This window comes from Centrocercus urophasianus, unplaced genomic scaffold (genome assembly GCF_019232065.1).
Source record: "Centrocercus urophasianus isolate 14NV4802_14NV808 unplaced genomic scaffold, USGS_Curo_1.0 seq_12, whole genome shotgun sequence".
In the NCBI taxonomy this organism is placed as follows: Eukaryota; Metazoa; Chordata; class Aves; order Galliformes; family Phasianidae; genus Centrocercus; species Centrocercus urophasianus.
Genome location: NW_024884364.1, coordinates 16,959,555 through 16,983,934, shown reverse-complemented (window position 1 = coordinate 16,983,934; position 24,380 = coordinate 16,959,555). Strand labels below are relative to the sequence as shown.

Genomic DNA, 24,380 nt, shown 5'->3' with positions numbered 1-24,380 from the left:
ACATTACACTGTCTTTCACAAGTACTGATTTACAAACACTGAAGTGCACTCACATTCACTGCAAGTCTAAACAGCTGCCCCTACTTGACCATGTTCATTTCCTAGCAAATGACGGTATGCGAGCCCGTTTTATGGAGAGGGAACCATATTCTCATGTGGCTACAAAGAATCACAAACAGCAATAAGAGATCTCTATTTCAAAGCATCAGTCTTTCAGTGAGAACCCAGAAATTGTCAAGATTACTTTGATGATCACCACATATCACATGTAACAAAACTCTGAATTGAGCACTTCACAAAAAAATGCAGGCAGCAATTGATAAACTGTTAAATGAAGGATTATGAATAGCAAATAGATGAATGTAAATTCATTTATCCACGGATAATACATGTATAAAAATGCAAATTTTTCAGGATAAATTATTCACAATGAAGGAGTCAATCAGTCCTATTCCCTCACAGGACACTATTTCCAGAAGCTATTTATAAGTGTGACAAAACTGGTGTACTTGTGTCATCTATTTCTGTACAACAGGAAAGCGCATGGTAAACTTTTCTTTTTATTCCCCTTATTAAAACTCTCCATGAACATGAACTGCAACAGCACTGAATACATGAAGCTGCTCTAATTGATATTGCAGTGAAAGCAAAATAACACAATGATGGATTTGCCTAACATTAGATTTCTGTAGTTCCAATAAGGCAGTTAATAACTTATCTAACTTATTAAACAATGAAGATAGCAGACCTTTGAAGAGAACGGTTTCAGAATTCCATCAGCATCACATAAAACACCTGCTTGTTCAAGAACTGTTCTTAAAAAGCAAACTTCAGTAATTCCCAGAAACAGGTACAATCAGAAACTGTCATTGTAGAAAAGAAGTTAAATCATACACAGATCACCACACAAAGGCTTTTGCCAAATACTGCCATATCAAAATCAAGGAGTGCACCTAGTGATGCTGTTCTATAAGCTAGCAGTTGGCAAGCTAGTCCCTTTTACCAACTTGATAAAAGTTAAGAAAAGAAGAACACGATTTTCCATATATAATTTAAAGGTTAAGCCAGACAAGCCATTAAAATAGGGATCTAATTAGATCAAAAGGCTCAGCTCAAGAGACTTGAAGTTGTACAGGCAGAGGAAGAAAGGAGAGGCAGCTCAACCAACACGGCTCCTGTTAGTAGCATCTGAATCTCCCACACTGATAGAGATAGTTGCATGTTCATCCTACTGACCTCATTTACCAATCAAACACCTCAGTTAACATAGAAAGGGATTATTTATGTGAATTCTCACTGAAGTTAATATGGCCAAATGCATTTGCTGGCTTTGCAGAAAAAAATCTTCACTTGCATATGGCTGCGTTTTCTTCCTCCCTTTCCTATAAATGACACTATTACCCTAACAGCATCAAAGGGTTAAGAAATAAATTGTTCAACTGCATTTTTACATCACGCTTAAAATAATCTGAAATAAATCCAGTGTCTTTTCAAACAGTGAAAAAAAAAGCATTGGCCCAGATTTATTTTTTTCCAATACTGATTCACAAACAACAAGAGAACATAGATTCAAATAAAATGAAATGAGATTCAAAATCGCTTCCAGAGTTGGTGCTGAAAACAAAGCATGCACATGGGCCCACCAGGCAGCACTCTCGGAAGGCATAAACAGCGTCTGCAATAAACTGCTTAATGCTGTCTTGCTGGTCATAAAGTCATGAAAAAAACCCACGAATATGCTATTTTTCATAACACTTCAGAGCCCAGTGCAATAGAAAATATATCTGGCTTTCCAGTAGTATATGGTTTGGGAGTAGATTCTAGTGAATTTGAGTTTTATATAGGCTTTTGTGATACAGAATCTGAACATATTTTTTGTCGGATTGGACCATTAGGTAGCTAGAGCTATTCTCAAAGGACAGCATAAGTAACAAGCATTCTGAACCCCAGTGAAAATATAAATCACTGACAAAAAGACCAGGATAAGAAATCCTTTATTTGACATTTTCAGTACTTTTCACATACTTAAAAGAAACATTAATGTTTCTAAAATATTACTTGGCATTCTTTCATCCATAAAAAGACAAACATAACTTTACTAAATATGCTTTCTTCTTCTCACAGCTATCAAGAGATAAAATATTAAATATTTTATAGTACAACAGAATCATCACGAGAAAAAAGAATTACTTCCTTAAGGCATGAAAAATATTATGAACTTAGAATAAAAGAAATATTAGAAGTATTTCTACTTTATCTACTTTTCAAAAAAATAATTATAAAAATGCTTCTCTAATTAATACTTCTTCATTTTAAATGAAACATCAGTGCTTCCAACCTTTTCCTTTCCCAATCAATATTAACACTGCCAGTTTCACCTCCATTGTTTTCAGCTGAACATTATCTCCAGATTCTCAGTTTCAGCTACATGCAGATTCACTCCTGCAGAACAGCCTTGCTAAGCCAGCCTTTCCTATCTAGTCACAAAGCTGAAGCTTTGGTCCAGATGCTCATCATTATGATTACAGATGAGTGCAACATCTTCATGTCTCTAATGAATCCAACCTGGCTCCTTCTTAATTCTTTGCAGGAGACAGTATTCTCAATTCATTTCTTTGGTTGCACCACCATTTTTGTTGCCTTTTTCAAAATAGTTCCTTTGTTTATTTACCACAGATGATGTGTCTCCATTCAGGGCCTTCCCTGTCCTGTGTCAATCTCCATACGACCTCACACACTACTCACACTGCCTCCTTCCTTCAGTTCTCATGAATGCTAGGCTTTCTACAACCGGTTATTTTTATAGGCTTTTTCTAGCTAGGAAAGCCTGGGCTCCACCAGAAGAGGGGTGGCCAGCAGGGATGGGGAGGTGGTTGTCTCCCTCTGCTCTGCTCTTGTGCAGCCTCATCTGGAGTGCTGTGTCCAGGTCTGGAGCCCCCAGTACAAGAAAGACAGAGAGCTGTTGGAGAGGGTCCAGAGGAGAGCTGCAAAGATGATCAGGGGACTGGAGCACCTCCCCTGCCAGGACAGGCTGAGGGAGCTTGGCTTGTTCAGTCTGGAGAAAAGAAGGCTGCAGGGTGACCCCATTTCAGCTTTTCAGTACCTAAAGGGAACCTGCAAAGGAGAGGAGTCAATTCTTTACAAGGGTAAATAATGGCAGGACAAGGGGAAATGGTTTTAAGTTGAGGGAGGGAAGATTTAGTTTGGATATCAGGGGAAGTTCTTTACAGAGAGGGGTGAGGTGCTGGAACACGCTGCTCAGAGAGGTTGTGGATGCCCTGTCCCTGGAGATGTCCAAGGCCAGATTGGATGGGGCCCTGGGTAGCCTGGTCTAGTATTAAATGGGGAGGTTGATCGTCCTGCGTGTGGCAGGGAGGTTGGAGATTCATGACCCTTGAGATACCTTCCAACCCAGGCCATTCTATGATTCTGTGATTCTGTGTTCTTAAGTTTGCTTCTGACATGTATCATCTGTCATCTTTGCTCTTATTGCTGTTGAAAAGACATGCTGCTAAAAAGATCTTTCAAATGCCTTAGGGTTTTTTTTGCCTTGACACCTTAGCACAGACAGTATGTGAGGCTTCTTGTTTCTTTGCATAGGCCAGACTACTGATATTCATGCATTATTTTTTATTATAAAGGGAATGTGTGTTTATGTTTCATGTTTAACTCCTAAGCCAAAGCAGTTCTGCTCCTAGATAATACTGTAATGCAAATAATGAACAGCAGTAACATCATGCTGAATTTCCTAGGTTTGCAATGCATGATTTTAGAACTACTTGTAGTGTTCTAAACATTATTCACTTGAACAGACGGACATATTCTCATATCTGGGCCTAATTGAATTATGAAGACTGGAGGCTTGCCATCTACAAGAAGGGCTACAATGAGGATCCGGGGAACTACAGGCCTGTTAGCCCAACCTCAGTGCCATGGAAGGTTGTGGAGCAGATTGTCTTGAGGGAGATCACACAGCATGTGCAGGACAACTGGGGGATCAGGCCTAGCCTGCACTGGTTCACAAAGGGCAGGTCCTGCTTGACCAACCTGATCTTCTATGATCTAGTGACACGTCTGGTGGATGAGGGAAAGGCTGTTGATGTAGTTTACCTAGACTTCAGCAAAGCCTTTGACACTGTTGCCCACAGTATTCTCCTGCAGAAGCTGGCAGCCTGTGGCTTGGACAGGAGCACTCTTGGCTGGGTAAGGGACTGTCTGGAGGGTTGGGCCCAAAGAGTGGTAGTGAATGGAGGTGAATCCAGCTGGTGACCGGTCACAAGTGGTGTTTCCCACAGGACGGTGCTGGGGCCTGTCCTCTTCAGTATGTTTATTGATGACCTGGATGAGGGCATTGAGTGCATCCTCAGTAAATTTGCAGAGTAGACCAAGTTGGCTGGAAATGTTGATTTGCCTGGGGGTAGGGAGGCCCTACAGAGGGATCAGGACAGGCTGGAGAGCTGGGCTGAAGCCAGTGGGATGAGGTTCAACAAGGCCAAATGCTGGGTCCTGCACTGTGGCCGCAACAACCCCAGGCAACACTACAAGCCTGGGACAGAGTTGCTGGAAGACTGTTCAGAGGAAACAGACCTGGGGGTATTGATTGATGCTCAGATGAACATGAGCCAGCAGTGCACCCAGGTGGCCAAGAAGGCCAATGGCATCCTGGCTTGCATCAGAAACAGCATTGCCAGCAGGAACAGAGAAGTGATTGTCCCTCTGTACTCAGCACTGGTAGGCAGCACCTCGAGTACTGTGTTCAGTTTTGGGCCCCTCACTGCAAGAAAGACATTGAGGCCCTGGAACGGGTTCAAAGAAAGGCAACAAAGCTGGTGAGAGGTCTGGAGCGCAGGGCTTATGAAGAGCAGCTGAAGGAGCTGGGATTGTTCAGTCTGGAGAAGAGGAGGCTCAGGGGAGACCTTATTGCTCTCTATAACTTCCTGAAGGGAGGTTGTAGTGAGCTGGGGGTCGGCCTCTTCTCTCGTGTGACTAGTGATAGAACTAGAGGGAATGGCTTCAAGCTGCACCAGGGGAGATTCAGGCTGGACGTTAGGAAATGCTTTTCTGAAAGAGTGGTCAGGCACTGGAATGGGCTGCCCAGGGAGGTGGTGGAGTCACCAACCCTGAAAGTGTTCAAGGAACGTTTGGACATTGTGCTGAGGGACATGGTTTAGTGATCAGTGGATGGTTGGACTGGGTGATCTTGAAGGTCTTTTCCAACCTTGGTGATTCTATGATTCTAAGTCTTGATGTATTAAATCTTTATGTATGGTTGGTTACAGCTAATTTAAATATAACAACCTCACCGAAATGTAGCACCTTTTCCTGAATAATGTACACTAAATTTTTTCTAAGATGCACATACAGGTAATAAAAGTATTACCAAAAAGGGCTTTTATTTAGGACCAACATATTTGCGTTAAAGGCGGATTATTTGGAAACAAGTTACTGAGCAATGCTGAATCAAAATGACTACACTCAGCCATAAATTTACGGGACCCTCTAACTACCCAGGGTAATAAGTCTTGTATATTATTACTGGGAATTCTTTCAAAGCCCAAATCATTTTTAGTTTGCAGAGCTCTCTAATTTATTTTCCATGGTTGGGAGGAATCTGCTGCTAAACTAAAAATACAGTTTTATCCCCCCCATTATCTCCATACATAAAGAGCCACAGAGCTTCAGGCTAGAATTAACATGAGATAGGCTATTATGACTGAAAGAACATTTAGCAATCCCTGTTGAGTTCACACTTTGTAATAATAAATATCCTCTCCGTAATCTCGCACTTCCCTCCCTCTGCCCCTTTAACTTGATGCCTTGAGGAGTGTTTGAAGCTTATGATAAAATACTAACAGTATTTACCTGTTTTGTTGATAGCTTGGGCTTCCGTTTCTCCTTGGGCAAAAACATTTAAAAATACAGTATTTTCAAGTAAATGCTTTTAAAAGTATAACCCTTGATTTCAAGAATGCCCTACAGAAAAAGGATGTCCTACTGCACTTGATTATTGAAGCAAAACTAAATCTGCTTGCATATTTTATAATGAAGTTTCTTCTTTCACCAAGGAAGAACCTTGCAATCAGATGTGAAGGTTAAAAAGGATGCACTCTGCAACTCAAAAGCGTTTTATTATCACCAATCAAGGTAATAATTAAAACCAGATTTCTCTAAGGAGGAACTAGACATTTAATGGGTTTTACAAAATCCTGAATGTTATGCACGTGCTAAATGGTGCAAAGAACTTATGCTGTATTAAGATTACGCTGAAATTAAAAAAAAACAAAACAAAACAAAACTAAGGTATAACCTTGCATATGTAAATATCTCTATATATTTTGATACACTGTTTTCATACAATGCAAAACTTTTTTGCCTGATTACTATAGTAAGAATTATTATAGTATTATTACTATTTATTATTTAAATATTATTTATTACTTAAATATTATTTATTACTAAAATAAGAATTTGTTTTCTCACCACCTTGCTAACTCCCTAACCCCCCCAAAAAATTATTTGCAAATATATCCAAGAATAGAAAGTTATGATGGAAACAACATACTTCAAATGTTCAGAGATCCAGCTGACCAAAAAGGCTTCATTCTATACAATAACATCTCATGTTGAAGATACTACAGTTTCCCACTTTTTTTTTTTAAATTTCATCAGAAGCCTGTGAAGCAAATTTAGTGAACTACCAGGCAAACTATTGACACCACAGAACTCCTTATATGAACAGACAAATTCAGTCTCCACAGATGTCACACAGTCCTCACAAGAACAAAATAAATCAAATTATGATTCCATACCTAAATGTGTACACCTTCTCTAAACTGCACATCTTGTAAGGCACAGACGAGTAGCAGTTCTTTGAAAAGTGATCTATGTTAGACAGACAAAAGAAGAACCAATTATTTGTGAGACTAACAAAACACTGTTTCACATACATGCCCAACTCAACTCATATTGCGAAAAGATAACAAGACTGAATGTCTTGTTTTCCATCTTTCATATTCACTTTGACAGAATTTTCTAAAATTTATGAAAAATATCTTCCTGGGAGGTGAAGTCAAAATGTTTTAAAAATAAACCATGTTTTAAAATACAAACCATTTTAAATAGATAACCCACTGATTAATCTTGTAGTTCACTGACTTCATTCTCATCACGAGTTGGCTTATTCTAACATTTTTTTTACTTGAACAAAATTCAGTAATTTTATTTGTAGGCCATTAAATATTTTTTGTTACTAAATATACCTTTAAATTTAATTTCAGCGTTTCTGAAGCTTTCATACCTGTATATTTACCAGATGGAACTCCTCCTCTCTTCCAATGAATGAGGTACTTTCCAACTCTTGTGAGTTTTGCAGAAAAATTATTGAAAAGTTGTGTGACCTTTAAGATGGGAGTAAGATGCACGATTTAAAACTTTTTTTTCTTTTCATACATAAAAATCATTTAAATTTGATCAAGAAGAGAGAAGAATTTCAGAGATATAATACCAGAGAGAACCTGGAGCATCTCACAGCTGCACCATTTCCACTACTCCTCTCAATCCTCTCCATTCTCTCCTCTAGGACCTTCTTCATTTACTCCTACTGTTTCTGCCTTTTAAATTCTTATTTGCAAACTTCCATGCAGGCTTTTTGCTCCATACACACCTTATACATTGGCCACTCATCCTCTCTTGCACTTTTCCAGATCACCTTCTTCCTAGCTAGTCACAGCCTATTCTCACTGAATACCTTGCCACCATCTCCCTGCTCTGCAAAGGATGCTGTTTTCCATGTTACTAATGAGTGCAATTAGAGATAACATCATGATACATGCCAACAGGCTTCAAGGGAGTCAAACACATAAATCAACCATAACTTTCAGTCTATGAAATAGTTGATTCTTGCACAGGAAAAAAAAATTCAAGCATTCAGTTGAGGTGCAACTTAAATTTCTACAGGCACTACAGTTCTCTTCCTGATATTTGCTTTTACTCCCTTTCCCAACTCAAACTATCTTCGTATTTCAAGGTGTAAGGTACATAAGCCTTTACAGCATGATCTCACAAACTCCTAGTTAGATGTGTAGCTGATGTGCCTGTTTTCATTGGAGTTTCTCCATGATAAAGCGTGTGCAAGCCTCTGTGGGACTTGGCATGTACCCAGTTATTGAGGCCCCAAAGACACTTATTTTTACAAACTTATTTTATGCTTTAAGCATTTCATATAACAATACATTTATACAGTTCTTTGATCGTTTATCTGTCAGGTTCTTCTAATTTTCAGTTTACTCACTTCATTCTTTACTACACATGGCCCCATTTAATTTTTTTTGTATCTGCAGATGAGGGCCCAGAATAGATCAAACAGAGTTCTGAATTTGGGTCATTATTCACAAAACATCCCAAGACAGCCTGTCTTAGCTTGTCAGATAAAGTTCACTTGTAAAGTTTCCCTCACACTAGAAATGAAGATAAGGAGGTCTAATAATTTTCATTAGACTAACTGATACAGTCAGAAAGCTTCAAAGGTTTGATGCACAACCTTGAGAGTAATCTCAAAACTCAAATTCACCTCTATTTTTTTTTTCCTCCAGGTGTGTCAGAGGAGTATTTTTCTGCATCAGCCTTTATATCAAAAGTATGAAAAAGGTATGACTTGCAAGGGTATCTCCACATCAGTCATTCTGTCTGAGAACCTGAACACATTCAGTTTTAAGTAAACTGAACCTAGTCACCTGGTTTAAATTAAAAATGTGCTTGAATATTTAAATGGATGGCAGAGTAGCTTATGTATGCACACACACACAGTTATAATTTTTTGTACTTCCATTTGAACGTGCTCAATTTTAAGTTCATACAGAATCACACCATCCTTCCGAAACCCTGCTCTGCAGAAGAGAGCACTTTGGCCCTCATAAATGCACTTACACTACTTGTGTTGATCATATCTGTAAGATAGAGTGGGCTAGGGCAATGGGAGCCAGCTGGCATCAGCTGTGCCTGGAACAGGGCAGCATCTAGACCCTTTCTACAGAGGCCATCCCCCTAACCAAACCTTGCCACCTACACCCAATAAACAAGCAATAACAAATCTGAAGAAATTAAATTTTTCACACCTGCAATATATCACAGTCCCCAACCAACTAGAGAGTCGGCTCCCAGCCAGTTCTCTTGAATGTTTTCATCAATTATTTGAATACAGGAGTCAAAGTTATACTAGAAAAGTATGCAGATGACAAAAGTAGGAAGACCTGTTGACTCCTTCAAGAGCAGAAGGGCCTTGTGGAGAGATGGTGGCAAATCAGAGGGCTGGACAGTTGCCACTTACATGGAGTTCAACAAAAGCAGCACAGAGAGCAGGGCCTGAAGGGCAAGGTGCATAAAAAGCAATTGAGGTCCCTTGGTTGGTTCAGAGCAGAGCAGAGGAGCTGAGGGGTGGCCTCACGACGGCTGCAGCCCCTTATAGGGAGCAGAGGGGCAGCACTGAGCTCTGCTCTGTGTGACAGATACAAGGTTCGAGGGAACGGCATGGAGCTGTGTCAGGGGAGGGCAGCTGGGGGTTAGGGACAGGCTCTGCACCAGAGGGTGGTGGGCATGGAGCAGCCTGCCCAGGGCAGTGGGCACGGCCACAAGTGCCAGAGTTCAGGAAGCACTTCAACATCGCTGCCAGCCATAGGGTTTGGATTTTGGGTGGTCCCATGTGGAGTTGGGAATTGAGGATCACCTCAGTGATCCCTGTGAGTCCCTTCCAGCTTGGGATATTCTGTGATCATTGTTTCCCTCATCACAAGACAATGTTCAGGAAGAAATTTTGTGGAAAAATGATTTTCTGGCTGCACAGCTAATTAGCTCATTGGAAGAACAGCGTAAACTGCTCAGTCTTTCTCTCAGAAAAGTGGGGAACTGAATGTCCATCACAAGCTCTCTCCTCCCCTTCATCTGTGCATTTTTAATGCCAGAATTTCAGTTGTGCTGGCTAACTCATTTCTAAGCGATCAGATGGAACAGATAGTAGTGGACATACAGAAATAAACTTGCAAAATGTGCATCGTTCCCCTTACAGCGAACTGTTAAAACTCACAGTATTTGATGTCATCATGCATGACCTAGATTTCGGTGTAGCAACTAGCTACTTGGAATTGATTTTCCAGAAATACAGATTTTAAGTATCACTGTCGTAAAATCCACATAAATCTTTACACTGTCGCTATGCTATTCCAAGAGATTGTTTTTCCATGCGAGGTTTTAAAAGCAGGGCTGATCAGGGACCATAAGCACAAAGACAACCTGGGAAGGCATTATGTCTAGATGTCAAAATACACTTCTACATTACAATTGTTTGCTTTTCCTTACAAAACAGACTAAAAAAAAAAAAAAAAAGACTTTAAACCAATATTAAATATTCATGTACGTTCTTCAGCTATGATTTTATTTTATTAGTTGGTGTAGACATCAGTTAGCAACAGCTACGCTGTGACTACCTTATTAAAAATTGAGGATTGTAATTAGACTCTGAAAGCCAGAAACATTATTACTTTTTACACTCTTCTCTCTTGTGCCCCACGGTAGCTACGAATAGGCAGCAGATGCCCGCTTCCCGCACATCGCGAACACAGACAGCTCGGGCTGCACAAGGCAGCGTCCGACCCGAGCCGCCGCCGCAGACGAGGGAGGCGGAGAAGCGCCGCAGCCCGGCCCTGGCCCGCCCCTTGCCTTGGGGAGGAGGAGCCGGGCGCTGTGAGCTGTCGGGCCGCTTCCTGGTCACCTGAGGAGGAGGAAGGAGCCCGCTGAGGCTCAGGGGTCTCCGGCGGGCTCGGGACCGGGCGCCAGCATGGCTTCGCTTTTTAAGAAGAAGACTGTGGACGGTGAGCGCGGCTGACGGCGCCCAGGGGAGGGCGGTGGCGATGCCCTCGGGGAGGCCCGGGCCCGGCGTCCCGGAAACTCGGGGGGACTCATCGGGAGGCACCTGGGGGCGGAGGCGAAAGACGCCGTGCCCCCCACGGGGCGGCTAGGCTACGGGTGGCGGTGGAAGCCGGACCCCGGCGATCCCCTTCCTGTGGGTGCCGGAGAAAAAGAGAACAAACGCCGTTCGTTGTCAGCGAGGGAACAAAACGAGCTGTGGGGAGTTGGTGGAGCCGGAGTAAACAGAGACGAGTCGTGCTGGTCCGGGGAACGAGGGTTGTCCGTGGTGTAGGGGTGGGCGGCTGAGCATCGCTGTGCTCCCCAGCAGAAGGCTGCGGTCGCTGAGCTCCCTGATGCACTTGTGCTGTGCGGGCCTTCCGACAAGTTGGTCTCGTCATTTCCACAGCCAGTCTGTGGGCACAGTGTTCAAACAGACGCAGCAGTGACCTTCTCGAGAGTAAAGCCAGAAAAGATTGCTTACCTCACAAGGAAGTCCTGCTTGCAGCTGTCAGCTCTCGCAAAAAGCGTTGCCTCGTGTAGCCAACACCCGGGGCAGGGGCATGCCGGGTGTGGGCACAAGCCCCCAGGCTGGCTGCATGGTTTGGCGGATGCTTTAGCAAGGAGCTGGACTTGATGATCCCCAGAGGTTCCTTTCAACCCCTGTGATTCTGTGATATTCCTTGCCGGATCATTTGGGTCTTCATTTGAAAGCTGCGTGCCAAAAGTGACGCTGTGTGCCAGCCAATTGTACTTCACACAGGAAGAATACGTATCTGCTCTCGTTCCTTCCCATTTCTGGTGCACAGTCTGTGGGGAGGAAGGAGGAGATGATGCTACATTCCCATGACGGCACCAGGTCAGGCCTTGCCAGCCATCTCTGGTCCAGCCGGTTTGCAGGAACAGAGGTGTGCCCTCTTGCCCACACAGGTGTGTGAGTGCAGGTGCCTCCTAGGATGGCCATCAGCAAAAGGAACAAAGCTAGGAACTTGCTTCTCACTTTGCTGTGTAGCCGATACAAGTTCTTGTCCCTCATTTGCAAAAACAAATGGAAGAGCTTGTAATTGCAAGCAAGCATTGTTTTCAGTGTGTTGCTGTCTTTAGTTTAAGCTATGCTGTGAGATCAGAGAGGAAGAAAACAAGCATTGTGCTAGCCCATATGGTCTCATGACAATTTTATTTCTTATTGTCCTGAAGTTCCTATTTCTCAAGTTTTCTTTTCTAAAGGAATTTAAGATGCTGTAGTTAGAGCAGGTAGTCTTGTATGTAGCTGTTAAACCTTTTCTTTCATTTTCACGCATGCAGCTGTCCAAGTAATATCCATTTGTCTGCCTTTCAAATTACTTGCCTGTAGCATTGTATTCACAAATAATTCTCACTGCTGCTTTGCTCATGTGTAGAATGTAGTGTTATGTTCTGTATCATCTTTCAGCTCTTTGTTAATGTCCACTGAAAACTCTGTTTTCTGAGGATGATCTTTGTGTAGTTCTGGGAGTAGTGGTAGCACTGCAGAAGGGAATCTGTTTTCACAGAGTTTGTTTGCAATATATGTTTATTTGGTTGAAAACATTTGGTGGGAGTGGGCAATGTGTATGTACCTGCTGCTGATGTTTGTGTGTTTTTTTTTTTTTTTTTAAATTAGAACCTATTCAAGATTGAATTAATTTCAGCCCTGGATGTTTTACAGTATTTCTTAATGGGAGAAAACAGAATCTGAGTGCTTCTTTGTACCTAGAAAAATTGATGCCAGCCTTAAAAAAAAAATAAAAATAAAAATAATTAAGAGTGGCTGTGTATCAGCAATTAATCTTTTATATCCTTTATGGCTTTATTTCTATTCATAACTATCCATTTGCACTGATTTTTCTCATGCCTAAGCCTTTTTCAGTACTGTAGCAGAACCCCATTGTGGCAGTCCTTCTGTGGATTAGACACAAAATTTAAGTGATAGTGTGCTCCTGTTAAATTTCCATGCAAAATTTATCTGGTAGTAGATATATGCATTAGAAATAGATGAATCTCCTCCTAAAAGCACCAGTTTATTTCCTTTATAAAGGTCAGAGGATTCTGAGTCAGATGCAGGCCTCTTACCTTCGCCCAGGTGAATCACACCTATGCACCTGCTGTAAATTCTAACAAGAGTTAACTGCAACTGGCATGACTGATGCCCATATTGTAATTCTTGCTTTTACTAAGTGGATATTACCAATTAGTAAGCAGAATGGATGAAACATCTGTGGAGGATGTTACATTTCTTGTGATAGTGTTCAAGCATCTGCTTACTACATCAGTTGTAGTACACCAGAAAGCATTATGCTATAAAGTCCTCCACTTTTGTACTGAAATACTCTTAGCCAGTTATTAACTTTTGGGAAAAGCGTAAGAATTCTTGCTTCTTGGTCTGCCTTAAAGTTGAGTTGTAGAGATGTGTTATATTTATGGAGGAAAATAATCATCTTTGTTGAGCCGTAATAAGGTCAGAAAACAGATCCTGGGCTTCCATTTAAAAGCATCTTCACTGTATTAGTGGTTCTGAGAGCACCATAACTTCTCTGGAGTCATCTGTATTAGGTTTCTTCACCTGACCTTCCTGTTGCAGTTAGGTCTGACTTGTTGACAAAATCTGAATTCATATTGAATATGTTAATCCTGAGTTACAGCTGAAACTTGCAGAAAAGTGTCTGTATCTAATCCTTACTGGGTGGTTAAGGATCTTGCTGTGGTGCACAGGTTATGCTAAGTTGGGTATGCTAAGGCCTGTGCCGTTGAAGCTATGCTATAGTTACCCTGTGTACATCAAATTGTATGTTGCCTTTATTTTCATGTATTTGAGTTGCTGATAGTTCTGGTAGCTGACTTTGTTTTGAACGAAAAGCTGTCCAAAATACAACATGTGTGCAGAGTGCTTGGCAGACAAGATGTTTATATACTACTGAAAAGTTTTCCTAGCTGTAAATATTTTTTTTCCAGATATAATAAAGGAGCAAAACCGAGAGCTAAGAGGTACACAGAGGACTATAACCAGAGATAGAGCAGCACTTGAAAAACAGGAAAAACAGCTGGTAAGTAGAGCAGAGAATTTCGTTTTAAAAACAAACAGCTGCCTAACGTAACAACTTGCAAAGTGCTAAAGATAGTGCTCAATGGATAACAGTTGAATGCTGAAAAAATTGGCTTCTCCTTTTTGACTTTTCAGTTATTAAAATTTTGTTGGAAAACAATTTAAAAGTGATTCTGATGCTCAGTCTTTAACATAGCTAGAGAAAGAAACAATGCATTTGGATTTAATCACTACATCCACATTTTTTCTCTCCATTTTTAGCATTCTCTATCCTTTAGAACATGATATTTTTTCATACTAGGCTTTTAATCAATGGTATAGTAATGGAAAGACTAAATGATGTTTATGCTGACAGTTTTTCTGACTGTAGGTATTATGAATATCCGTATAGCATTATTCTTCTTGTTCAACTAGAAGTTTCATAAAACTAGCCAATAATGTTAAAAATATTTGCCTAAATTAAAACTTCTTATAACTTCATGTGTGGGAGCTATCATGTATTCAATGAATGGATGCTGCAGCTGTGTGGCAGCATAATTAGATAAATGGATGTGACAGGTGGTGTGGTCTGATGCATGAAGACATGGTCTGACCGGGAAAAGCTATGTAAATCCAGGCAATGTTTCAGTAGCTGCTGAGGTGGTGTTTCATGACAGCAGGCCTTGAGAGCTAAAATGAGGTCACGCTGTTTCTTGAAGCTTTACAACAGGTAGTTTGTAATAGATTACTCACTGATAAGGCTTTTTCAGTAGGAAATATTCTAATTCTAAAAATACCTTAATTTTCCTGATTATTTGTGACATTAAATTCTATCAGAAATTTTTTTGATGTTTGGGGGGATAAAAATGAAATTATGTCTTCAAAAAAAGTTAAAATATGCTCTTCAGTTAAGACAATTAATGGAGATCAAACACTGCTTTGTAAGAGTCAGATCCTATTTATCTATCAGTCAATCTCAGAACATTTTATTATGTTCTTTCCTCTGAAAGAGAATCCCTGATACTATGCAGACACTTCTATTTCAGTTCAGGAACCCAATATGACTATATTCATTTTATTTTTTTCAGAAGAACCTAACTGAGTTGGATAAACTAGCCCCAAGCCACTGAAAAAAAGCCAATACTGTATTGCAGCTTGCTATCCAAATTCTGCTAAGTTAAGAATAAAATAATAAATATTTTATTTGGTTTATTATCTGGATCATTTGTAGTGATGTAGCAGTGATTGATTTTGGTTTATCTTTCAAAAAAGTCAAGTAATAAATGCTACTTAGTACTCTCACTGAGAGAATCTTTGTTTGCAGATGTTTGCTATTAAAGAATTCAGTCTAAACTAGTCTCTTCAGTCATTTGCAATATTTGAGGTATGGAAAAAAACAGAATTCTGGGCCTACTATGGAATTTTGTTTTTGTGGTCTCTGTGAGCTACAAATCGAAAGACATAATTTGAAAAAATCCCTGCTAACAGAATTATTTGTGCCAAACTTTTCCCTGGTACTTCTGTACCTGCAGTTTCCCTGAGCTGAAAAATAAGTTTGTTTCTTGTTAGCCAGTAGTGTCTACATTAAGTGCATGTTGCTGTAGACAAACTATAGTGCTTTATTATGTGATAAGTTCAGGTAAGTGATGTGGGCAAATAGAGCCTTTGTTTCCTATCTTTATTTACTTATTCTCCCAAAATTTATGAGATTATCTCTGAGCTGAAGAACTAGCAGAGCCTATGGCCTCACTGTTTCTTCCATGGGTCGTGCAGCAGGAGTGCTAGTAAATGCAAGAAATCAAAAAAGATTAGAGTCATGGCACTAATAATTGGCTGGACATAATTATTTGTTCACTTTTTTTTTTTTTTGAAATGTTTTTTTGAAATGTTACTCCATACCCAGACACAGAATTGAATATTCTCATAGAAATTAATGTGACATTATATAAAAGTTGAAGTGAAACCTTTTGGGAAACTGTGCCACCATACTACCTGATTCAGTTTGGGTTTTAAATACAAAGCTGTCCTGCTTTGTATTTATTCTATGAAATAACCTTGACTAACCTCAGTAAAAAATCAGTTAACTGTTGATATAACTTAAAAAATCCTGGGGGAAAAAAAAAAAAAAGGCAATAGGAAATAGTTAACACTAAAAATTCCTGAACTTGGGACTTTATTATATTATTTGAATTTTTTTTTTGTTGTTTGTTTGTTTGTTTGTTTTCTTAATAGGAATTGGAGATAAAGAAAATGGCTAAGACTGGTAATAAGGAAGCCTGCAAAGTTCTGGCCAAACAGCTTGTACAACTGCGGAAACAGAAAAATCGAACGTATGCTGTTAGTTCTAAAGTCACTTCTATGTCAACTCAAACAAAAGTCATGAACTCTCAGATGAAGATGGCTGGAGCTATGTCAACTACAGCAAAAGTAAGGTGTTACAAGCATATGCTGCATTTTAATGTAAACGTGGAGACGTTTTGCATGCAGTTACTAATGGAATCAAGCGTAGTGCTTACTACCATCAACAGTGCTGAGGATACAGTAGGGGAATATAATTTGATTTGTATTATGAATTCTTTGTCCAATTAGTCTTGCCAGTTAGAGCCTAACTGGGAGTACCTTCTTGGTTCAGACATCTGTCAAATGTTTGCATGATAAAATTCACCTTTAAGACCAGTGGAATGGCTCTTCCAGTGGACAAAAATACACCACCACCAAAAAAACGACAGGCAACCATGCAATTACAATTTCTTGCTTGTATGTCATGTCACAAGCAGTTTTTACTGGGGAAAAAGTGGGGAATGCTTCATCTGGAAATCAAGGCAGTATGTAACAGGAGCTTTATAGCTTGTGTAAGGTAGGTTATTACTTGAGATGATACATTTCTGAGGAAATTTAATCTGGGGTTCCCTGTCATTTTCAGTCTCTGTGCTCTAAGGAACCAGTATTGCATTAAGTTTTCTCACAAATCTTAGGTCATAAAAGACTCTGAAAAATCTCAGTTATCACAGTTTTACGAACTTTTTCCCATTTCCTTGAACTGATAAATAAGGAACTTGGTTTTGGCAGCAGGATTGTTCAACTTGAGATATAGAGAACAGAAGATGCACAAGTAATTACAGATAAATAGTACTTCTGTCACAGTCTGAGATAAATACAGTTATGTGCCTTGCAGCTTAATGCAGAAAGTAATTATTGCTGTGAAAAAAAATATTTAGAGGAGTATGTGGCAGAAACGAACCCATCCAGTGATGAAGTTGTAGCTCTGCAGCAAACTTTATTTTTCAGGATTAACCCACAAAGAAGTGGCGTGTCTGACTGCACGACCAATCAGGTTAAACAGTTTACTGAATATATTCCCTAAGAGTCTTGCATGGGAACAAATCGATCTTGCTTTTTAATTAATTATTACATCAGCAGAAAAATAGATGCAATCAGTTGCCTTAAGAGGCACAACAAATACATGAATGCGAAACTTCCAAAATATCATCAAAATGGTTTTTAGCCTTGTGTGGCACTAATTTTGGATAAAGACCAGTGAGTAGTCACCTGTTTTTTTTAATCATGGGTCTGACCTCTATTTGCTAAAGATACATAAATCAATGTAGTACAAATATTTTTTTTATATTCATCTATGAGTAGAAGAATTCTAAAGAACTAACACCCTACAAGTCCAGAACAATTAACAATTGTTCAATTCAATTAACAATTATTCAATTAAAATAATAAGAATAGGGACACAACCTTTGAAATTCAGGTAATGTTTGAAGCATACTATTTAATCATAATTGAGATGGTGGTCAGGCACTGGAACAGGCTTCCCAGGGTGGTGGTTATGGCACCGAGTTTGCCAGAGTCCAGGAAGCATCTGGACAACGTTCTCAGTCATGTGGTCTGATTTTGGGTGATCCTGTGTGGAGTCAGAGGTTGAACTTGATGATCCTTACAGATCCCTTCCAGCTTGAGACATTCTGTAGTCACTTCAAGCAAAATCAGAAGTGAAAGAAGTAGTGCTTCTATGAAGTAGTAGTGGATGTACTGGCTAATTTAAGGGATGCTATCAAGCCAACTGTTACCTTCTTGGATATACTCTTTCATTTATATTGCTCACACCTATATTTGGGTTTAGACATCCCATGAGAGATGTAGAAGCATGCTTTTTATAAGCAAAGACAGCTGGGTACTTCTAGTAAAACAGTTGATCTGTACTCAATACAAGAGTTCACTGTAAGCTAACGTGAGCACTTATTTGCTTTTCACAAAAAAAAGAATCATTTTTCCATGAAATTGTATAAGGAAATGATTGCAATTTAGTGTCTGTCCTCTAGTGGTGGTTGAAATAAGTGTTCTTCAACCAAATAAGAAACCTACAGCCATTTACCTCTAAAATGTATAGCCTGCAAGTAAGGAAATGTTTTCCCCTTCTTTTCATTAAGATCAGGCAGATTTTTCCAAGTATAAAGGTGCAAGAAAGGCATATACATTTAAAAGAGTTATTCTATTAGTTTAGTAGAAAGCAGTATTTCTTACTAGGTGCAGACTGTAGTATTGATCTGTGTGTCTGCAGTACTCCTGGCATGTGAAAGAACCAAAAACATAAAATTTTGACTAAATTGTTTATTTTATTAGAGAAGTTTTATTCCTTCTTAATGCATATATCGGCCTTTATATTACTGTCTAACTGTATGATAATGGTGACTTTTCCCCCCATATTATTAGACAATGCAAGCAGTTAATAAGAAAATGGATCCACAAAAGACACTACAAACTATGCAGAATTTCCAGAAGGAAAATATGAAGATGGAAATGACTGAAGAAATGAGTAAGTTCTGCATTTAGGGAAAATAGCTAGCTGCATCCCATAGTTCCCTGCAAGGTTTAAACCAGTACAGAAATACAGATGTTTGAGGTTTTGTTTCTCCAAAGAAAGAAAGTGATAGCAAGTGAAAAGCAAACAAAACTATAAATGTCTGAGCAGAGAGGCTGCCTTAGGCTTTTTGGTAGCACTACTTTAGTAGCACGTTAATCCATTCCTTCTTCATGTGAAACACTCACCATACTTCCAACAGGAACATACGGGAGGGGGAAAGGGTTTGAGACCACTACAAGGCTTTATTGGCATAACCTAATAGGAGGTCATGGAAAAACTGCTTTTCCTGTAGTTGATCATTCTGTATATGGTTTTTGTTTTGGACTGTTAGCAATTCAAGTTTAACTGAGAAATTATTGATCATCTCAGCTTTATGTACATGCTGATATGGGATTTATTTATCTCCTTACTGATTTTTAAGCCACAAACTTCCTTTTGGAGGGTGATAGATAAAGGAAGTTTTTTATTTCTGGTAGTTTTTGTCCTTTACCAACTAGACTGCAGAACTTCCCAGTGTTGCTAGCACATTTTCCTTGCCATACTAATCCATGTCACTGCTTTGGCCCTAATACCAGAGCATGAACTCAAAAGAATATTGTTGAGCAGGATATCAACACTTCACTTGCCCAAAATTGTATTGTTGCAATTCAGAAATTAGGTAACAATTCTGCAACTTATTTGGAAGAGGGAAGGGATTTTTAGGGAACTGTAGATGGTGTTTTGAAAAGAAAATATTTTAAAACATAGTGGAGTGGTAATAGAACAACTGAGCTATTTCACTGAAACCAAACGTTTTTACAAAAGCAGTCATATTGTATCGTGTTATACCTCCCCACAGTTGCAAGGCAGAAGTAAGAATACCATCTCTAATATACTGTTGCTTTTTCCTGGTATCTTACTTAGTGGTATTTTGGGAGGGTAGAAAAACAGCAGTAGATTTTTTTACTCTCTTTGCATAATGTAATGTTTTTTTTTTTCTTCTAAGTTAATGATACTTTAGATGATATTTTTGATGCTTCTGATGAAGAGGAGGAGAGCCAGGATATTGTTAACCAAGTGCTTGATGAGATAGGAATTGAAATCTCTGGAAAGGTACGGGTATTATGAATTATTTCACATATTTCTTCCCTTTCGTTGATTTTCACCACCCCCACCCCGAGTATTTTTTTCTAACATCCTTTATTTTAAAGTCCTGTTCTAGTAGTCAGTTTCTCATAAATGGTATTCATTTGATTAAAGAAAGTTTCTGTCTCTTCCTAGATGGCCAAAGCTCCATCTGCTGCCAGAGGTTTACCATCTGCATCAACATCAAAAGCTACTACCATATCAGATGAGGAGATTGAACGACAGCTCAAAGCTTTGGGAGTTGATTAACTTGATGGCAATAGTCTGCCTTCTAATTATTCAGCTGCAGACAGATGTAAAAAGTGCAAATACTTTGTCAGTGCAACTGATGCCTAGGAAAACTCTGAAGCTGCAGAAATGATATCTTCAAACTGATACTCTGAAGGGAGAAGGAGACCACTCTGAGTCAACTGATAGGGAGAATAACACTTGCTGTGTCCATTGCATGCCATTGTCTTGAGCAGTGGACTGGGTAGGGATGTAGCTCTAATGATAAATTTATACACAGTCTGAATTCATTCTCTGTTGAATTCAAAGTTTTCTTCTCAGTTCCTTTTCTGTCCTTAAAATTGGCAGTTCTGTAGCTGGTGGTGTTATCTCCTAGGATAGCACCTGTATAATATGTATCATTTTTATAAATCTATTCCTATAGAAGAATTATTAGTCTGTCATCTTGGCAGAAACGAAACTTCACCTTTACTCTTAGCTGAAATTATTTTGTTTTGATGAGAAATAGCCTTGAAAGTCCAACAATTTAGGCAGAAAGAAAAAGCAGTTTATGCACTTCTTTCAAGTTTCTGCAGTAACTTTTAGTTGACTAAATAGCTGATTATTCTTTTTGTCAAAGGAGAAGGATACAGTCGTGCAGTTAATTCTACTGGGAAGGGATTTAGATATTAGTGAACTTCAATGCATGAAAGGCACTGATTGAACTCTATTGTACTGTAACCTAACAGTATTCCTGTGCCTTTATGTATATAAATCTAGTATTCTTGATTATTTTTTTTCCAGGATGAGTCATTGAAAGGAGAGTAAAATATAAGACAACTTCCACAAAACATTATGGCAAGAGCTCTGATCAGCCTCAGTGATGTTTAGAAATGTACCTGTTCAGAAATGCTACTTCTGCATCTGCAAAAAGGACACTTGCCTGAAACATTTGTATATATTTTACAGTATTTCTTAATGGGAGGTAACTGTGCATAGTTGAGTTTATTAAGATATAATTGAGCACACTGATGATAAACTAAATCTAATTCTCAGTTACGAGGACAATTTTGGATGATACATGATAATTACTTGTCAAAACACTACAATAAAAGCATTCTGCTTCCATTAAGGTTTTTTTTCCTATGATCTCTTAGCTGTATCAGTTTGATTCTGGCTTTAGGTGGAATACATTTAACTAATGAAATAAAAACTTGACATTTTTAGTAGATGACGAAGTCTGAGAATGCAGTTCCCAGTTACAACTTCCCAGATAGCATAAAGTTCCTCAGGCCCTTACTCTGCTGTAGATTATTTGCCTGGTTGTGCTGGTATAGTGGGGCTGTTCAGCAAACAGAAACAACAAAAGCACTGTTGTTACAAAGAAGAAAGTAAAATACCTCTGAAGATTGAAAACAGAAAAACTTTGAGGTACAAGTTTCTTGAAAACACTGCTGTTAGAGAAAGTGCAAGAGGAAACATTAACTTCTGTGCAACTACTGTCGTTGCACCATCTGCTTTATGTTTCAAATCAGCAAAGAAAAAAAGCATAGGTGAATCTTCATATGTCTTTTTTTTTTTTTTTTTAACACGGATGTTGATAACAATTAGAGTAAGGAACGTGCTATTAATTTGTGAGGCAGTGGATATGAACATTTAAGTTTATATATTGCCTATCCCTCTAAAATGATTTTTTTTAAACAAGTTATTTTGTAAAAATCTAATAAAAGGTTTTTTTTTATTCCACAGTGGTTCTGTCCTCTAGAAGTTAGTCCTAAACATCCTTCTCTTGGTGGTTTTTCTTTGCATTGTTAGATCTGTTATCTTGCCGCTTTTCAGCACCTGTAAGATTTCTGATACCATTCCTACTGTTGGTTTTGGGGAGTTTGGGGAGCTCCTTTGGGCTCGACAGCTACAAAAGCAAAACCGCTGACGCAGTGCCACTCTGTTCTCTTACTCGGTATCTCTCCTTTCCTTGCCTTTTAAAGTGTGAAAATCCAAGCTTAAAGTCACAAAGACAACAGGTAAGGTCCAAAGCTTTTGAGTAACCTGCTATCCAAATTATACAACTTTTTTTTTTTCTTTTTTTTAATAGCCCCATTCTTAAACATAAATTTACCTTTGACTCAAGCAATAAAGAAGCATAACATTTATTGAGCGTTTATGCAAGATGTAAACGTTTTGTCTGTGGCCTTTGACTCAACATTAAGTACAGATTTTGACTAAGTTTGCATTTCCTTCCTTTTGAAAAGGAGTTTCTACTCCTGGGCATTGAAGGACAAACTGTAATGTGAAGTTAGGTATAAAGTGTTATTGATTGTATTTTGGTTGAAGACCAAGATTTGTGTCCCTTCTGAGTGAAGTGCATACTTTATTCTTTCAGTAGTTGTTAAAATTGGGTGATGTTAAAACTTCAGTGATGAGCTTTTTCCTGTATCTTTAGTGTCCTTGAAGTACAATAATGAAGGCATTGCTATTTGGCATCAGAAAGATTGCTTATCTGAAGTCATCATCGAGATCTATGCAGTGTTTCTGGAGACAGTTATCCAAAGTTCTGCAGCCCTAATTAACATGAAAATCTTAGTAGCAGAATAAAGTGTTTGTAGGCTTAGTTATGTTTATTTCAATTGTAGTTAGTTATGTATTTTGTAGCACTCTGTAACCAAATTACATCTCCCTACTAAGAAACAAGTTCTTTTAATATTATTTTGAGTAAACTAAAATGACAAAGAAACCAACTCAGTCCCTCATACTCCTTTATCCTTGCTCACACCTTAATAGGAACTGAAAGTCTTCTATCCAGAAAGAACAGCACAATTGCTTGATGCACCTAAAAACAGCTATACTGAGGCAGACCACAGTCCATGTCACACAGAATCCCACTCCACTGTGCCTGTAAGCAGTACCCAAGAAAACAAAAGAACAAGATAAAGAAAATAAAGTTTGGGAGAGAGATTAGTAGTCATCTATCAAAGTTATTTCCATAGGGTACATAATTTTACTGTATATGGCAGTTTGAGTGGCTTTCTGTTCTGTAGGCTTAGTCACATGAATAAATTGTTGGCACTCAGTTTCTAGTAGAGAAGTTCCACAATCTAGTCCTTACCACACCGAGAATCACTGTTTTATGTTTAACTTTACATGTTGACTTAGTTTTTATATTATGCAGGATGGTGAACAACCTGTCTCCATCTTTTCTGTACAGCATGTAATTCAGTAGATCACTATAACAGTCAATGTACATTGCATCTCAGAGATAAAAATCTAGCTTAATTATTCCACTTACCTTTGATCAATAGCTTTGTTGATACTGTGTCCTTTTCTAGATACACTGTCTCCTTCAGATGTGGGTGATAAGAGCGTACATCACTCAGGAGACAGGTGAACCACAGGTGTAGGTGTTAGCAGCAGATCTTGTTTTGTCCTATGTTCTACTTCTAGCAAGTTACAGTTAACATTGGCAAAGTAAAAGCAAAAAAAAAAAAAACAAAAACAAACAAAAAAAAAAAACACCACAAAACTTCAAAGACAAATGGCACAACCCATATTTGTTAAGCAGCTACCTAAACTTACTTGCAGGCTTATAAAGCTAACTAAATGTCAGGCATCTGATCTAGGCCTTTTCCCTCAATCAAGAATGATTGATGGCAATTAGCCAGTGAATTATTTGTTCCTAGAGAAAACTCTGAATTGCCACTTTCTCCAAGTCCAACAGCTGCAGCTGCAGCACATTAAATTGATTTCATCCAGGCTTTTTTTTTTTTTTTTCTTTCATTTTTTTAAACCAATTCTGCTCTGAGATGTTAGTATTTCCATGGTGATAGCTAGATGTGTTTAGGTGGTGACTGCTTCTTCCAGTTAGTTTTTTTGTCACTCTTCTGCAACAAATGGCACTATGTGTCAATTTTCATTTTATTTTGCTAAGCTTCTGCAATTAGCCTTCACTTGGGAGACTTTGTGAAAGACAAGAAATCACAGTTCCATGAATTTCTCTTGAATTAACTTACAGCATGCTAAAGTGAATAAACAAATCTGTACAACTCACAGCTAAAAAAGTTAAGTATTGCTGAAAGAGAACTACAATTATGTGGAAAACTGAACGTGTAAGATTACTTTATTTGGGGAGGAAGAGAACATAGAGGCTTACAGCATCACTAGGAAGCCTTTTATAATCAATAAAATAACTTACAATATAAATAAAACTCATACTTGTCAGTAGTTTCAACATACATACAACACTAG

General features: G+C 38.8%; 1 protein-coding gene across 1 annotated transcript; it reads left to right on the top strand.

The window, feature by feature from the left end:
- The first annotated feature begins 10,720 nt into the window (after positions 1 to 10,720).
- CHMP2B (charged multivesicular body protein 2B) lies at positions 10,721 to 21,886 on the top strand. The gene is made up of 6 exons (XM_042810737.1): positions 10,721 to 10,862; positions 13,867 to 13,958; positions 16,169 to 16,363; positions 18,656 to 18,758; positions 19,792 to 19,898; positions 20,067 to 21,886. Exons 1-6 carry the CDS (start codon positions 10,829 to 10,831, stop codon positions 20,178 to 20,180), a joined length of 645 nt encoding a protein of 214 aa, XP_042666671.1. The 5' UTR covers positions 10,721 to 10,828; the 3' UTR covers positions 20,181 to 21,886.
- Positions 21,887 to 24,380: the final 2,494 nt, after the last annotated feature.

Excerpts from the sequence above, each read along its gene's own strand:
- CHMP2B (XM_042810737.1), top strand. The coding sequence starts at position 10,829 with ATGGCTTCGCTTTTTAAGAAGAAGACTGTGGACG. Across the intron at positions 13,959-16,168 it reads AAAAACAGGAAAAACAGCTG|GAATTGGAGATAAAGAAAAT; the intron begins GTAAGTAGAGCA and ends TTTTCTTAATAG. Across the intron at positions 19,899-20,066 it reads GAATTGAAATCTCTGGAAAG|ATGGCCAAAGCTCCATCTGC; the intron begins GTACGGGTATTA and ends GTCTCTTCCTAG.